At 34.4% G+C, this 18,112-nt stretch overlaps 1 protein-coding gene across 2 annotated transcripts in view; it reads right to left on the bottom strand.

The window, feature by feature from the left end:
- Positions 1–2,460: 2,460 nt before the first annotated feature.
- LOC138694409 (uncharacterized) overlaps positions 2,461–18,112 on the bottom strand; it is a 51,601-nt gene continuing 35,949 nt past the window's right edge. For both annotated transcript variants that reach the window (XM_069818102.1, XM_069818103.1), the window contains one exon: positions 2,461–7,801. In XM_069818102.1, the coding sequence (XP_069674203.1) occupies positions 6,582–7,801 (1,220 nt within the window). In that variant the 3' untranslated portion in view covers positions 2,461–6,581. The remainder of the gene's footprint in view (positions 7,802–18,112) is intronic.

Genomic DNA, 18,112 nt, shown 5'->3' with positions numbered 1-18,112 from the left:
TTTACATTCATCAGCCAATAAATATCAAGTTATAGTATCTCATTGAACATATGGATTGAGGTATAAAATCTTAACAAATGAGGAGTAGACTTTGAAAACGCAGTTAGACCAAAATTAGAAAGAAAATAATTGCTTGAAAACATATTTTTATAAGACTCTATTATTATATATTTTCGCGTCAAAATACATGACATGAAGTTGGTTTGAACACTTTTAATTTTCCATATAGCATTTTTTTTTTTTTTTTTGTATTTTCCTTAGAAATAAAACGCGTACATAACTGCGTTTTCAAAGTTCACCCCTTAAATAATTCAATTATTGAACTGCGAGCGAACACGAACACTGTTCATTCGGCCCTCAAACTTATTAATATTATTGTCTCCCCCTTTTTTTTAGACTTGTGTTTTTTTTCTACCTCTACTGTATTTTGTACTTATGAGTATTTTTTCTACATATTCACAATATGTAAATTTAATTATTCAATTTTCTATATAATTATATATATTTGTGTATATGTATATTAAATTTGCATTTACCTAATGTAAATAAACTATAATTATTCATTTTTGTATATATATAAATTAAATTTCTATTTACGCAATGTAAATAAACTATAATTGATTCATTTTATATATATTTGCAATAAGTAAACTTGTATTTACACAATGTAAATAAACTGTAAGTGATTCATTTTTGCATATATTTACAATAAGTAAATTTGTATTTACGCAATGTAAATAAACTGTAATGATTAATTTTTGTATATACTGTGTTTGTAATATGTAAATTTGTATTTACACAATATAAATGAACACTAAATAATTCATTTTGTATATATTTTCAATATATAAATCTGTATTTACACAATCTAAAAGGACTACATGACGTTAAAATGTTAAATACGTAAACTGTGATATATCATTCTCCTATAACGACGGTTTGTAAAGCAAACTTCACTAATTCTAACATATTTGTGGAATTATACATCGGACTTTACATAATAGAAGCAGAAAAAATTTATAGCTGTCTCCCTGTTTATGTACATAGTATGACTGCGAGAAATGGTCACTTAACAGAAGTGAGAAGAAAATAAATAGAAATTGCTAAATACGTATTAAGGGATAAAACAATCTATATCACAGTAAGTTACAATTTAAATACCACGTTTAAAAATCGGTATGAACACTTATCAAGAATAGAATAATACACAGGAGCCCGAGAAACGAAGAACTGCAAACCCATTGGACGTCGAGATTTGTTCTGTCCAAGAAAATGAGAAGGTAACTTAATTTCTATAATTATGGCCAGACCTTTTGGTCCTACTTGAAGGAGATGATGATGATGATTATTATTATTATTATTATTATTATTATTATTATTATCATTATTATTATTATTATTATTATTATTATTATTATTATTATTATTATTATTATTATTATTATTATTATGAGAATGAATATTGTACGAAATGGATATATAAAAATTGGAGATTTATCCTTCGAAGAGGTGGAAAAATTCAAATATCTTGGAGCAACAGTAACAAATATAAATGACACTCGGGAGGAAATTAAACGCAGAATAAATATGGAAAATACGTGTTATTATTCGGTTGAGAAGCTTTTATCATCCAGTCTGCTGTCAAAAAATCTGAAAGTTAGAATTTATAAAACAGTTATATTACCGGTTCTTCTGTATGGTTGTGAAACTTGGACTCTCACTCTGAGAGAGGAACATAGGTTAAGGGTGTTTGAGAATATGGTGCTTAGGAAAATATTTGGGGCTAAGCGGGATGAAGTTACAGGAGAATGGAGAAAGTTACACAACGCAGAACTGGACGCATTGTATTCTTCACCTGACATAATTAGGAACATTAAATCCAGACGTTTGAGATGGGCAGGGCATGTAGCACGTATGGGCGAATCCAGAAATGCATATAGAATGTTAGTTGGGAGACCGGAGGGAAAAAGACCTTTAGGGAGGCCGAGACGTAGATGGGAGGATAATATTAAAATGGATTTGAGGGAGGTGGGATATGATGATAGAGACTGGATTAATCTTGCACAGGATAGGGACCGATGGCGGGCTTATGTGAGGGCGGCAATGAACCTTCAGGTTCCTTAAAAGCCATTTGTAAGTAAGTATTATGAGAATGATGCAACCACATTATCGTAAGAGAAACGGATTGAACAACATGTGAAGAATCATATACACCTACACACACGCGTATGAGTTAATATTAATGGTTCTCATAGCAAGAAAATTAAGTAAATGTCACTTCTGATTAAAGCGATGAAACAATTCACTTCACTCAATTAATGACTCTCTTTCTCGCACGCACAAATAACATAGGCCTACTTCTAGGCCTAGATGTCATTGTGACTTAGGAAATTATCAAATGCTTAAAATTAATGAGACTAATATCTAATAATATATTACTAAACAATATAATATACAATATGTTATTCAAAATATAAGTTTTATTTATCTTTTCATTGGATGAACACTTAACATCAACCGTATAAAAACACTATTTACACAAATCAGCCAATACGATGGAAGAACTAACAGTACAATAAAAAAATTCCACAGTGACATTCACCTTTTTTGTATTAAGGTATATGTATAACATCTATGGATTGATCACATACAATTATACCAAAAAAGATAATGCGCACTACAGCTTTTTATATAACTGAAAAGAGTAACTTAGCTATTTACAATGGTATCGATATAACATGTCACATGTAAAATTATATGTAATACGCTAGAAAATATTGAGTCTTCAAAATCTTACAGAAGATTCACTTATAAATGTGAAATACAGTATTACACTTCAATGTTGGAGTTGAAACCACAAGATATTCTATCCGATTACTTGAGAGTTTATATATCAGATGAATTCAGAATAAATGTTCATGATTTGTGATTTATTTCTGGAATTCACCAAATACCACTACAAGTTTCAAGTTTTAAAAGACTGTGGATGTATTGGGAGAATTCAGAAATAAATGAGTCTGAGATCCCTCTGTTCGGAGTCACATGACATTACTGGAAAACATATTTCCAAATCCGTAAGACGAGAACGTGTAGCAGCATGCATCAATATTTCTTTCATTAATTTTAAAACGAAAGAAAAACTGCCGTGAAATAGAAATTAGGTGCACTTCTGACTTATGCCATTCGATACTGTCAAATAAATTATTTGTTCAAGATATTTAAATTTAAAACCAATCGAATGCAATTGGATAATATTTTGATATAGTATTTGTGTATATTTGAAAATAATGACCCAAAATTTAATTTTAAATAACAAATAAAACAACAATAAATTTCGGTCCATATTCATCATATAATTCTATTATATAGGCTAATCCGAGTAAGCAGTTACTTCTTTTAACGTTAAAAATAATATTAATTTTCTCTGTATGTAATTCTAAATGCATTAGTGATAACTACTATCAAAGCTCCAGAGTACACAAAATAGTTAATAGAAGAACAAGCAGATAAATCGATTTCCAAGAATTTTGTTGCACTTAAAGGGAAAGTAATTAATTGAATGGTTTTATTTCCAAACCTGCTATTTAACTTTCAGTTACTTTTACAGGAAGGCGCTTTAACATAAACGAGCCAATTTGAAAAATACATGTTTATTCTAGCTGTGAGCAGTATGGAATGAAGATAAATGCAAACAAGACGAAGATCATGGTCAAAGGAAGAAAAGTAAAGAAGATAAACTTGCGAATTCTAAATGAGGAACTACTTGGGATATACTATAAGCAGTAACATGAGCTGCAGCCAGGAAGTCAAAAGGAGGATAGCAATGGCCAAAGAAGCTTTCAATAGAAAAAGGAGCATCTTCTGCGAACCTCTGGAAAAAGAACTAAGGAAGAGACTAGTGATGTGCTTTGAGTGGAATGTGGCATTGTATGGGGCAGAAACATAGACATTACGATGAAGTGAAGAGAAACGATTAGAAGCATTTGAAATGTGGATATGGAGAATAATTAATGGAGCGTGTGAAGTGGACAGAGAAGATAAGAAATGAAGTTGTGTTGGAAAGAGTGGGTGAAAAAAGAATAATGCTGAAACATTTCAGAGAGAGAAAAAGGAATTTGTTGGGTCACTGGCTGAGAAGCAACTGCCTGCTGAAGGATACATTGGAAGGAGTGGTGAACGGGAAAAGAGTTCGGGGCAGAAGAAGATATCAGATGATAGACGACATTAAGATATATGGGTCATATGCTGAAACTAAGAGGAAGGCAGAAAATAGGAAAGATTGGAGAATGCTGGGTTTGCAATGAAGGACTTTCCCATGGGCAGAACACTTACAGTATGTATGTATGTTTATTCTTATATTAATGATATTTTATACCATCGTTTCTAAATTACAATATAAGATAGTAGGTTTTGGCCTGAAAAACATAAAATAGGAGACTTTGGGAAAAAATAATCATACATTTAAATATTACATACAGTGACAAATGGCAGGAATTGCCAAAAATAATTTTGCCATTGGATTCACAGTTTAAGATGTGTGTATAATTATGTTATTGGGTTGAAATCGGTTTTTGAGCAAAATAGTAGGTTTAGAAATCAAACCATTCATTATAGTTCTCATAAAAAGTGGAATCAGTGGTAAGGTTAACCGAAAAACGTGGAGACAACTGTATCTGTAACTGCACTATTCTCCATAGATCTCACGGGATATTTCGAAAATTGGACCAATGTCCCTCGAAGCCGTTAACTATTTTACTTCACAAGGCTGTGAAATCTGTTCATACAATAATAAAATAGAATGAAGTACCTCTAATACTACTTCAGAATATCTCTGACAATAGTCCATATTGCAAAATAATACTGGGTACAACACCCAATATGGATAACAAAATCCACATAACACAACAAAATATTTTCTAGCATAGGCCTATACAGTAGATAAAAATTTTCTGATATGGAGAAAAAGTGTATAATGTAATTTCAAATATCAGTTTAAAAAACAAATCCAAAAATACCATATGATTTGCTTAGAGTTTCTCTGTTACTCCCTTATATTCTAATATAGGCTATTATTACTTAAAACACAGAATTGATGTGGTTACTAACACCTACGAATGACGTTGCTTAAATTGTTATTGCTGCAGAGAGAAAAAATTCGAATGGCAAGTAGATGAAAATGGTGACTAGCAGGGGTGTGTGAAAAAGGGCCTGTAGATTTTCCCTGGAGCCATCTCATTCAGAGAAGGTGGGCCTACTCATATGTTCAAGAAATCTAAGATATCTTGTGTTGGTTTTAATCGACATAATAATCACTCATTTATCGAGTACAACTATATGAAATACGTTCGATTATAACATAATATAAGTGAAAGGAAAGCACTGAGCATCAGCACCTCCTAAGACATCGTCAGAGGAGGCTGCTTACTGAAATACTTCCCGTAGAGAAGTATGACGGTTTCGGTTGAATTAAATTTGAAATTGGTTAATTTGGATTATACGTTTATATGACATGACTCTTAATCATATTCATCCAATAAACATGAAGAGCATGAGAAGCCACATTGTGCTTCAGATGTCAGCAGACCGTAAATATTAATTATGAAATTATGCACAATATAAAATATAAAATATAGATTATGGCAATGGAAATGCAATGTCTAGTATTCAGATAAATAAGAGAGCTTAAGATATAAACTGAACACTTAAAAAAAAATTGTTTTCTTCACTTACGTTGGCAATAGGCCTATACTTTAAGCATGTGAATTTGCATTTTTGTTGGCAATAGATAATACACTGGACGTTCCACATATTATTACCCGTAACTCCAACTCCGCCCTATTACTTTCCCCATTGGCACTGAATAAATTAAATTCTAATATAAAATGTTAACCTTTTCCCATTCAGAATCTCGCCTAATTATCTGGCTTAATGCTATTATCCTATCCAAATTTGAGTTTTTACTTTAAATGGTTATAATTGCATTTTTTTAATATATCTGATGCTCCTTTAAAGTTACGTAAATTTTAATAAAATGGTTTACTAAAATAATATACAAAAGACTGGTTTATATTTATTATAAATAAATTCATGTCTTAATCAAAATACAAATTTCTTTGACCAACATTATCGAAAAGCTAACATTAATTATCTTATCTTAGCGGGCTATAGTTTTGTGCAGGATTGTATTCTAAAACCAAGTCAGTGTTCTCTAACAGAGTTATTTTGTACAACGAAATTAGTTTATAAGCCACACTATGTGTGAAATATCAGACATTGCTAAACAGATTAAAGCTTTATTAATATCCACTCATTTTATAACTAAATTTACAAATTTCGAATATGAAAAATTTGGACTGTACTGAAACGTTTTCTTTAAAGTTAGCTCAATTGAAAATGCATCCTTTCATTGACTCTTGATCTGTAAATTCAACAGTTTGTTATAAACTGCTTTATATGGAGGTTTGGCTTCCGCACACTTTTGGAGTTTATAAGTCTTAAGAAAGAAGTAGCTCTATTACTATGACCTTTAAGAAAGATCCATAACCATTCTTCTAGCAGTACTGATAACAATTTAGTTCCCTTCACTTGGGTGGAAATTGAGCACTACTAGCCCCAACACCTTGAGCTGATTGGACTTGACTGGCATCCACGACTGAACCTCCGTCCGGGTTACGCTTTCGTATTATACTACCATAGCCATTTGGAATTTTATATAATTCTACAGATTGTCTTGATCCATTCTGGTTCGGGACTGTACGTCCGTAATCAAATTTATCACTTGATCTTGGAGGTTGTGGGATTGCTGATATCAGGCTCAGTAACTGTGGAGGTAATGTCGAAAATCTGGATAGTATATCTTTTTGATAATTTGACAAATAACTACGTTCCGGTATATTCTGTCTTTCTTTTGGATATGTCGGGTGGTTTAGAATATTCCTTTGAGTATTTATGACTGGCACTACCACGTGCTGTGGATTGCTTTGATATACAACTCTTCCGGGATTTTCACGTTGAAATTCTTGATCTGCACGTCCCAGATTTTCAAGTTTCCTGCGAAGTCTCTGGTATTCTTCCCGTTCACGTTCACTAGGCCGAGTGCCACGAGTATCTTCAGAATATGTTCCATACTGATCTCCACTAGTTCTGGAACGTTGAGCATTATATTCATCGTAATTTTGATTATTAACTTCATACTGTTTTGAATTGTATTTACTTCGCCGTTCAGGAGAGTATCTGTCATCTTCTAATATGGCCCTTACCAACTCGTAAGGTGTACGTTGATATCCTTTTCCTTGCAGTTTACTTGCTCTCTCTTTGTAATCTATTTCTCCAGGTCCATTAGTATACCTACCTTGACCTCCTCTTTCAAATTCACCTACAGAAGACCCTAATCTTCCATTTATACTGGATTGCCTTGGAATTCCTGTCTGTTCTAAGTTACTGGGCTGTTTGGGATATTGGTTTTTATCAGTTTGTCCATAATAATTTGTTTTGTATACTTCGCCAGACTGCTTCGGACGTTCTGTTTCGAAGTTGTTGGCTCTTGACCCTGATCGTTCAAAGTTGGCAGGAAAGTTATATAATTCTCTGTTATGTGTTTGACCAGGAATACTGGAAGGTGAGTGTGGGACTGCTTGTCTATTTGATTGTTGTGGAAATTCAAATGGCGTAGGCCTTAGAGGTTGGTGTGTTCCACCTGATAGTTGAAAAGTACCACGCTGATCTCGACCATTTGGGATTCCAAACTGAGTTGAAGTCTCTCCAGAAGTCACTTGACTGGCGTTCCCTCCAATGGGTTCATCTAAAATGAAAACGTGAAATAATTAGATACGGTACTACAATGTTTAGAGCCAAGGTGTTTCTCATAATATTAAAAAATAAAAAATAACACAAAAATATTACAAGAGTTAGACTATAGTTCGGTGAGTTCTAGATTCTCTTTAAGGACTTTTATATTCGTATCCTTATAATATGGAAATGACTAGTCTCAAACTCTTTGCTAAACACACAAGGATTTTAAGACTACTATGATACTGTATATTCACTTAAACGAGTGGCGGCTCTGGTTAGTTGATGAATTTCCGTCAAAGCGCTCATCCGACCTCGCACGTGGTTATGGCATATATTTTCTTTTCAAATCGATTTTATAGATCACGTTAGGTATATCTTAGTTCAATAGTTAGCAGCCTTAGTAGTTCAGTTGACAAAGCGCTACTTACGACGACCGCGAATCCGATTTCTCCTGGTTGAGTTTGAGAGAAGGCCGAATGCCTAGGTTAAATAAAACCATTACAATAATAATAATAATAATAATAATAATAATAATAATAATAATAATAATAATAATAATAATACTAATTATTATTATTATCATTATTATTATTAATATTATTATTACTAGCAGTAGCAGTAGCAACATGTATGTATGTATGTATGTATGTATGTATGTATTTATTTATTTATTAACATTACAATTGGGTATACACCCGGTGGCAGTGACAGCAGCAACAGTACTAGCAGTAGTGATATTCAAATCCCTGCGATTTGTTTCAGTGGTGATTGTGAGGGCTCTTTCGGTGTGCTCCCTTTTTTCCTTCTACTGTACAGTTACATCAAAAACGTTTTCCTTACATTTTTATTGTATCTTGTTTTTTTTACTATACCATGCTGGCTTTACTTAATCGTAAGTTTTAGCTGCCATGGTAATATTTTACACTGCATAGGCACAATCAGGACATAGCCTAGGTCAGCCGTGGCAAGAACGTGACTCGCGAGACATTGTGGCTCGCCGTGATAGCTGTGCATTTCGCTTGCTTCTAATCTCCGCCAACCCCCACCCTCTCACTCGCTGGAGTCAAACTCCGTTCCATTTGTATTTGTCTCTGACCTGCGAGTGGCATATGTCTCTCTCGAAACCATGTACGAAAGTTCCAAGTAGGATGGGAGGACGCATTTTTTTGCTGTCAGTATGATGATAATATTAAATTTATGATTTGTTCACAAGTATTACGAGGAAAACGGTTGTATAACATAAAAAGGCATTATACTACATGTTACTGATGAAACATTAAAAGATTAAGTGTTATTGTTGTTGTCATCATCATCATCACCATCATCATCATCATCATCATCATCATCATCATCATCATCTCTGTACGTCGACCCTTTTTCAGCATATGTACGAATAATGCGGTTAGCTCTTCAATTTTAACTCACTGATTTACTATGTGATGTCAAATGAAAGCTAGATGTAAGGACTTGACAAATGTTGAACTTTCAAATCTTTGCCAGAAAATAAATATGCGAAGCTTCGTTTTTTCGCTTGCTCTTTTGAAGCCATGTTCGCTACAACTTACGTTTGTGAAAAATTATTTTCAACAATTAAAATAGTAAAAACCAAATTTAGATCACGACTGACAGACAAATACCTTCGTGATCAACTACGACTGGCAGTAAGTAACATAATTCCTGATTTTGAAACTTTGTCGCAGAGACATTCTGAAGACAGTTAATTTTAGGTTGTGATATTGTTCATTTCTTTCTTCGTTACACGTACTAAACATTAGTTTGTAGCCTTGTACTGTATAAAATTATATTTAAGTGCTTGACGTAAGGAAAATGAAAATCCGTTAATAAGTCAGACAGTTGCTTCACTTCCCCTTCGGGTGTCTGCCTCCCTCCATAGGTGCTATGCACGTTGCAGGTTACACAGTGGCTCGGCGCACGATCACATTTTCGCCACAGCTGGCCTAGGTACTTAAAAATGCAAGGAAAAAGTTTTTGATGTCACTTTATATTCCGGAAAGGTTTTCCATATTTTCCCTTTCATCAAATTATTTCCGTCTCGAAAAGCATTTTGCCACTTGTTTTTCCGTGACGCCGAATCTATCATTCGTCATGGTGAGTGTTTTTCGCAGTTTGTCGAAAGGTATGTGATAAGTGGTGGTGGATTCTAGACGACTCACAGATTTTCATAACAAACATGGGAGCCTCCCAAGTTAGTTTTTGAAAGGAACATGACAACTAATATAGGCCTACTGTACATCTGTGAGGTGCGGCATATCACAACCAGAGCATGGCATATAAAGAATTTTATGGCTGGAGAGGAAAGCTTAGTGTGGCCGATGGTGGAGCAGTCTAAGCATGGCAGCACAATCGGCACGCAACTTATTCCATCTCGTATGCACAAAAAGCCTACTTAGTAGACGTGCATAGGTATAGTCAATGTCGCTCACTTTAAGCACTTCTATCCCACTGCATCTCATTCAGTAGTATCTGTACGGGGTCATTCAATTTCATTTAGGATGAAGAGAACCATCGCGAATAAAATAAATTTATCATTTATAATATTGCGCTTCTGTAACCTGAAGTACACTCTATTTTAATATACTAACAAAATTTAATTTCTTATTAAAAGTATGCACTAAACATTAACTTACAAGGGTCTTTCATATGTCAGATTATGACTACGTTTCTGTCTGTTCTGAATCAAAGAAACTCAAGACTACATAAATAATGATAATTGGTACGACGTAATATAGAACTTTCTACAATTTTTTTCATCTATAAGAGATTAAATCACAACTAAAGTTATGAAATAACTGCTACCTAACTTTCCTGATTTTTTTTAAACATTAAGCACATGTTTATTGAAGGAAAGAAAATCAACTTGCAATATTGTTCCTTAAGCAGCGAGTATTTTTAATACGGTTCTATTCTATACTGTTAACGATTATGTTTGATTTTCCTCAACATAAAACTCTTAGTATTTAACTACGGGTGGTAATGTAAATTAAAAAAAAAAAACTCTTTGCAGGTCAATGACGTATTAACAACTTAATATTACCTTTTCATGTTGCAAATGCTATTCAAGGTAAACAAAATAAGTTTCTTCTGACAAGGGCGGAATAAGTGTAGAAGAGGAAAACAGAACTACCGACAAGTTCTTAAACAGTAAGAAGCAATTTGTCTCTTTGTCTGTTTCATTTAAAATAGTACATTTAATGCCACTTTTAACGGCTTGAAGGCAAGCACTTTCATCCAGTAATATCAAACAGAATCTACAGAAAACCTTTTAAATGTTAACGTTGCCTGTTGTACAGTGCGCCAGGGAAATCTCTCCGCACTGGAACCGGCGCAGTGTATGCGCTCGCAACTGCAGTTATGTTGGTAACATCAGCCGGGCCGGATCATTGCCACATCCTTGAGTGAGGGTTGTTTAGCTAACGGTATCAGTTGAGGGCAGATGGGGTGTACCGCAGTCTGATTGTGATTGAGTAATGGCTAAATACTACTGGTGACAATGCTTTCTATTGAAGAAAGAGCGTTTTTGGTGGAATACGTTTTTCGCGAAGGTGATAAGTTCACGGAAAATGTGAAACAGAAATTTCGTATGCGTTTTCCTAATTCCATCACGATACTGTACGTGAATTGATCAATAAATTCCGTGGAACCAGGTCAGTTCTCGATGCACCGAGAAGAGGCAGGCCTACAATTTTAATGACAGAAAAACTTAATGAAATCTCGGATATAATGTTGGGGAGTCCTACAAAATCGACGCGAAAATTAGTACAAAAGGCCGGTATCTCTAAGTGGACAGCACATAAGCTTAAGAAGCGAACTTCAATTGTACCCCAATAAAATTACAGTGTTTCATGAATTAAAAGAAAGTGATTACGAAAAGTTTACCCTTAGGTTGCGGCAAAATCTGCGGTATGTATAATAATCCTGAAACAATCAGTGAACTTAAGATGATATTTTTAATTATGTGCAGTCGATTATGCAAGAAAAATTAGTGTAAGTATTTGTAAATAAGTGTACAGCCTTAGACACAAAGAATGATCGATCTTCTATAGCGTAAATTTGTCCAAGCCCACTTCGGACTGCGTCTGGTTCACACAGTAAGGGAAAGGATGTTTGTTTTGCACCTAATTTACCCTTTGAATATATCTTTGTTATAGATTAGTTATCATTTGATCTATAAACAGACAGAAAAAGCAAGAAAAACAAACAACAAAATAAAGGAAAAACAAAGCGGAGTTGTACATAAGAAATTAGTCCACATACAAACCTAAGCTCTCACGGATCCAACCGAAGTCTTCCGAAGGGGACTTAGCGCATCTATTCCCACCCCTGGGTCCGCGAGTGATTTGAAAGGGGTCCGCGGAAGCAAGGTGTGTTTTCCAATGGTATTTCAATTAAGCTCAACTTTATTACATCCTCTGATATTTATCAGCATGCTGGACTATTTTTTGTTTATAAACTTTTTGAGACACAAAGTTTAAAAGGAATGAGTTCGCTTGAGGGACTTCTCTTAAGCCTTGGTGTTTCTGAACCGACGCATGCGAGTTGCGAGGTGCGAGGTCCGCCTCGCACAAATCCGGTCTGTGCAAGAGATAGTGAGTGGTTTCTATAACTGCGAGGTACGCAGCCTCGCACCTCGCAGTTATAGAAACCACTCACTATCTCTCCTGTGGTACGGATTTGTGCGAGGCGGGCCTCGCACCTCGCAACTCGCATGCGTCGGTTCAGAAACACCAAGGCTTAAGCTTGCCAATCGTGCGTACCTATCCGATATGTTTATGTTTTTAATTCTAATCTTCACGGTTCAACTTTAACTGTGTCCACCGTCCAGGATAAGGCTGAAGCAACGACAAAGAAATTAAACTTGTGGTGTCCCTGTGTTATTAATCGACAATTTGATTCATTTCCCACTCCCAGTGACTTCATAGCAATATAGGATGACGAACTCTCTTCAGATATCTTGGACATATAAAGAAATATTTTCATTGATTGACATTAGTATTGAAGGCAAATTATTCGTTCTCCAATGAAAAAAAGAAAAACATATATGAAAAATCACTTCTTCGAGACAAATAACAGTTTGCCCGTCAAAAATACAGAGGATCTGATGGAATTATTAGAATTATTTTCTGATTCGAGTCGTGTTTCTTACAACATATCCGTTGCAATTTTGGTGCATGCACCACTCATATTCCCGATGTTTCCCGAATTGCATTTCAACACCTAATATCATTTGCATCAGCATACTTGTGTGAGATAACATTTCCTGTTCAATAATTTTTAAAACAAATATCAAAATAAACTTATATTGAAGCAGATATGCGAGACTTCGCAAATCAATATCAATCATCACACTAATAACCTCATGGTAATTGTAAAAACTGGTTTCATTTTCGCGGCAAATACTTGGTATAGCGTAAAATTACTTTGTACTTTCAGGTTATATTCAAAAGCTAAAAACGAAATTAATATCACTGTCAATTTATTAAGGATCTTAAATTCACTGTATTGTGCAAAATGTTTAATGAGTGTAACATGTTTACCAGTCTAAATTTTTCGAAAGTTTTTGGGAGTCCGCCAAAATGAAATATCAGCTTCAAGGGGTCCGTGACACTCAAAAGATTGGGAACCACTGTCTTAGCGTATGGCAATCGGTAATTTTTCTTTGCCTAGGTTAATACACGTACTCTCCCTTCAAAAAAGGACGGACTGACTCTTGGTGGTGGAAAGTCTATATTCTCTTCCACGATTCACACGATAATAATCGCCGGTCCGCCATCGTAATAAGAAATGAGACATGACGCTAGTATTCTGGTATAGATTTTATTTTATTAGGTTATTTTACGACGCTGTATCAATATCTCAGGTTATTTAGCGTCTGAATGAGATGAAGATGATAATGACGGTGAAATGAGTCCGGGGTCCAGCACCGAAAGTTACCCAGCATTTGCTCGTATAGGGTTGAGGGAAAACCCCGGAAAAACTCTCAACCAGGTAACTTTCCCCGACCGGGATTCGAACCCGGGCCAGACGCGCTGACCGTTACTCCACAGGTGTGGACTTCTGGTATAGAGAATGGCAATTTAAAGTGAAATAAAAACAACAAATAAGGCACACCTTGCAAATAAAAGTAATTACCCCAAATCCAAAATTGCAAGGAATAACAAGAAGGTCAATTTGCTCAGCTAATTGCAAAACTAATCAAATTTAAGTATAATTACATAATCTAAACAAAGCCACTATGACACCACTTCTTATAAAGAAAGTTTAGGTTACCGAGAAAAATATTGAAATAGCTTCGCGACTAGGCGATGGATCATAGAATCAAGCAATCAGAGTTCGATTCCTGCCGAGAAGTATAATTTGCTGTTATTTGCTTAGAGTTCACTTACAATCATACATACTTACTAAAATGAACAATCATTTCTAGATAAACAGTGACTTAATGAGACGCTAATGAATCTAGAACCATCTATCCTTATTTCTGATTCCACATGTTAATAGGAATCCGTTACTGTTAATGAGATAATCCTTGTTAATTAACTAAATTATTATTACAGCAAAATTCGCGGGTGCTCGTGTAAAGGGGGTTAAGACAATATTACTCACTTTTCAGGAGAGCAAAAACAAAGTTTGAACCTATTTCATAAATAAAGATATAAATATTTCTACACGAAAACTGGTTGTAAATGTCCAAATATATATTTACTTCGTTTATGATATATTCATTCATGGTATTCATCGAAAGGTGCGAAGTAATTAATTAATATTATTGTGTAATCACTGATATAACCCCTTTAGTACAAAAAAGCTGTAACTTAACCCATTTGGTTCAATCATTTTTTGAGAAAATTAGCTATATAGAATAACAAGAGATTAATGTTTGAATTATTTAAACTGACTGAATGCTACAACAATAAAATATTATGTAAAAGTACCAATAATAACTTTAATTTGACAATCACTGAAAATATTTCAATAGTTTATTTTGATGTTTTCACGAAAAATGAGTTCTTTTTCTTTGATGGAATGAATAATGATTAAGAATAATACAACAATTTAATTATAAAGTAGAACATGTCAACAATACTAACATGACAATATATTTTAAAACTCTTCTGTTTCATCTTCATCCGGAAGAACATCTGTTTTGAGATTTTGATAAAATCCCCAAAATATCTTGAGGATGTAAGGAAGAAGATCTTGGAAATACTCTTTCTTCTCTTTACTTATGCTCGGAGGCCCATCATGTATGGTAAATCGTATGGGTTCAGTGATTTCACGGCCTCTAAGGCAGTAGCTCACTTCCTTAAAACGAATCTCTTCATTCAAATCTGTTTTTATTTCACCAGGTAGTTCCTGTCGTGTTAATAACGAAACCAACGTACCTCTTTCCACAAAAAATGTTTCACCTTCAGAATTCTTCTTTCCTGCCTGTAGCACTGTATCACGGAGGGCTGCAAAATCACAGAAATCTGATTGTTGCATCTCTATCACTTTGAATGGTATGTTCTTTCATCACATTCTAACTAGCTGATACCAGCCATGAACGTAGTATATTTTGAACATACTTGTCTTCTTTTTTCCCCTCAATAACTGAGTGGTCTGAGTCACATCCCAAATGGGTGTGACCCAGAACGAGAACTTTGTAGTCAATTTGTTTTATTTTAATGTTTTCCTTTGTCATGAATGCAAAAAACATAGCCACCATAACTGTTTTTATTTTGACCTCCTGCTGTATCGGAATAGAGAACGGCCTGTTCTAATCTGTTGTTTTCATTTGAACACATATTTGTATAAACATGAGGCAATTTGATTTGAACCCGCTTCCGGCTATAGCTTCGTGCCACATAAAACAGTGAGGCTGACCTATGTTACAATCATGAATTGTCAAATTATATGTCCATCATTGCCTTTTACTTGACGTCTCAAGATTTGGTGTTGGGAGGTTGAAAACTACAGTTTCCTTGTTTTGACTCTCTTTTCTTGACTTCTCTTTGTCAGCTGCTTTGGAGAGGTACGTTTTGATAGCATCTTCTTGATGTATTCTCAGAGCATCTTTGATTATGAGCTTTTGATCTTCTGGAGCTACCGCCAGTTACATTTCAAATTTGCCACACTTGGCATATGTATCTTTATTTGGTATTTTTATTGCGATATTCTGTGAGTGAAATATTTCTTCATACTTGGGACGACCAACACGATTGATGATTTTTGGTTGTCCTTGATATTCCTCGCACAGGTTCTTCAATGTACAGTAGGGAGGTAGGTATTTCTTCTTGAATCCCTCCTTGTGTAATGGCTCTCGTATTTTGGAACAGAGTAAATATGCTGATAAACTCTCTGAATAGCGTCCTCAGACCACTTATTTGAAGGAGGGTGTAGTACTCAGTAGTTAGGAGAAGTATTCCAGATGTTGAGGCTCCCATTTTATGAAACACGTTTTGCAGATAGGCTCTAATTTACTATCTATTTGCAGGTGGTGGGCCTAATCATAAGTCACATACCTAAACTTTTGTTTATTTGGAGATAGAGTCTTCTCTTTGCAGTGATTGGTTCTTCGAATCGTACAAGTCCACACACATATTCGACTCTTTTATCATAGAACTGTAATCCCTGTAATCTCAGAACATTTTCTTCCTTGTATCGTCCTTAAAACGAGACGAGCACTTCATTCTACATTCTCCCAAAGATTTGCATTCCCTTGAAGGAACACTTTTCCATTTCTCAGTAACATATTCTACACCCGTGTTCCCTTTTCTCTTACTATCTTCTCTTGCTTTTCTAGTATTTCTTTAGGAGCTTTTCGTTTCATCCTTGCAAGCTGGACTACAGTTTCCTCACTCAAGTCGTCAGATTGTTTATTTCCATCCATGCTTTCGTCATTACAGACTACTGGCACATGTGAAATATTACCACGTACGGACATCTCCATATCAGTCTTTTGGTATAAAATCAGGATCGATATTCGAATAATTACTACTAAATATATCTAGAAATTACTTGGGTACATCAGGTTGAGGGCTGCCACCTGAGTTTGGAAAGGTTAACAAATGGGAGTTGTTACTTTAAAGAGAACAATATTCATTACTTTTTAATTGGTTATTTAAGGACACGGTATCAGCTACGAAATTATTTAACTTCGATGTAATTTTTTATTACGCGATGATGTTTAGCGTAGTAAGTCCGATGAATCGCTATGGATTGTCCGATATTCGCTTTACATTAGGGGAAAACCTCGGTAATACCTAATCACAACGCAAACATATTGTAGCATCTACTAGTTTTAATTTTCTCCTATCGTCAATCATATCTCCGTGCATTATGTGGACATGTCAATCAGTTAAAGGGGATAAGTCAACATAACCTCCCATACAAATAAATTTCCACGGTACAAACAGAGTCAAGTTAACTTAATCCCCTTCACACATTAACGTCTGACTTGTAAAAAGAGATATGTAAACTTGTCTCATTTGGCACTGAACATAATCCCTTTGTCACAAAATATGGAGCACTACAACTCCGTCATCGATGGAAAAATCACATAACCCCTTTAACACAAGGTAGAAGTAATCGTGGGAAGTTAAAATCTGTACTTATCTCATTTTAGCCAATTTCAGACTTAACCCCCTCCACACGAGCACCCGCAAATTATAATTCTTAGTAAAATAATAGAAGGTAATTTCATGTATTAATTTCGCTTCATTAGCTACAGTATCTTTTTGTACCTCTCAATATTTTTTAACTTAGGGAAAAGTTTCTATTTATTCTCCCTCAGTCTCAGAAATCGAATCTTGAAAAAAAAAATGGCAAGGAAATCATTATGCAATAGAATATAAATGTAGTTGCTATTGTTATCTGTAATCAATTCTTCAATGCTTGTTGCAAAAAACATTTTAAATGTCATTGTCATTGCTAAAAAGAAAAATCACTTAATTTACAATGACACAGTAAGCTCTTTATCATTATTTATTGTTAAAATAAAGCCACAAATTGAAAATTTTATACGTACATTTAATTTACGGTTGGGAAGGGAATAAAAATAAAAGTGAAGGAAATAATTTCGGTTAGTTCACTTCCTTTACTATTAACGAATTTAAAATGAAAGAATTTCCCTTTGCTACCTATCGTTTTGAAACTCATTAAGAAAATCAGAGTCACATTTAATAAGAATAAATTTCTATAATAATAAGAATAAGACCAGCCAATGATATCTATTACGAGAAGGGTCTTCTCTAACACCTGTTACAAGGCTAGCTCAATTACTCTCAATTATTTACACCAAATTAACATTTTTTTTGCATATCTT

Source organism: Periplaneta americana, chromosome 2, assembly GCF_040183065.1.
Source record: "Periplaneta americana isolate PAMFEO1 chromosome 2, P.americana_PAMFEO1_priV1, whole genome shotgun sequence".
Classification (NCBI taxonomy): Eukaryota; Metazoa; Arthropoda; class Insecta; order Blattodea; family Blattidae; genus Periplaneta; species Periplaneta americana.
The sequence above is the reverse complement of the archived record's forward strand: the minus strand, read 5'-3'. Positions and strand labels throughout refer to the sequence as shown.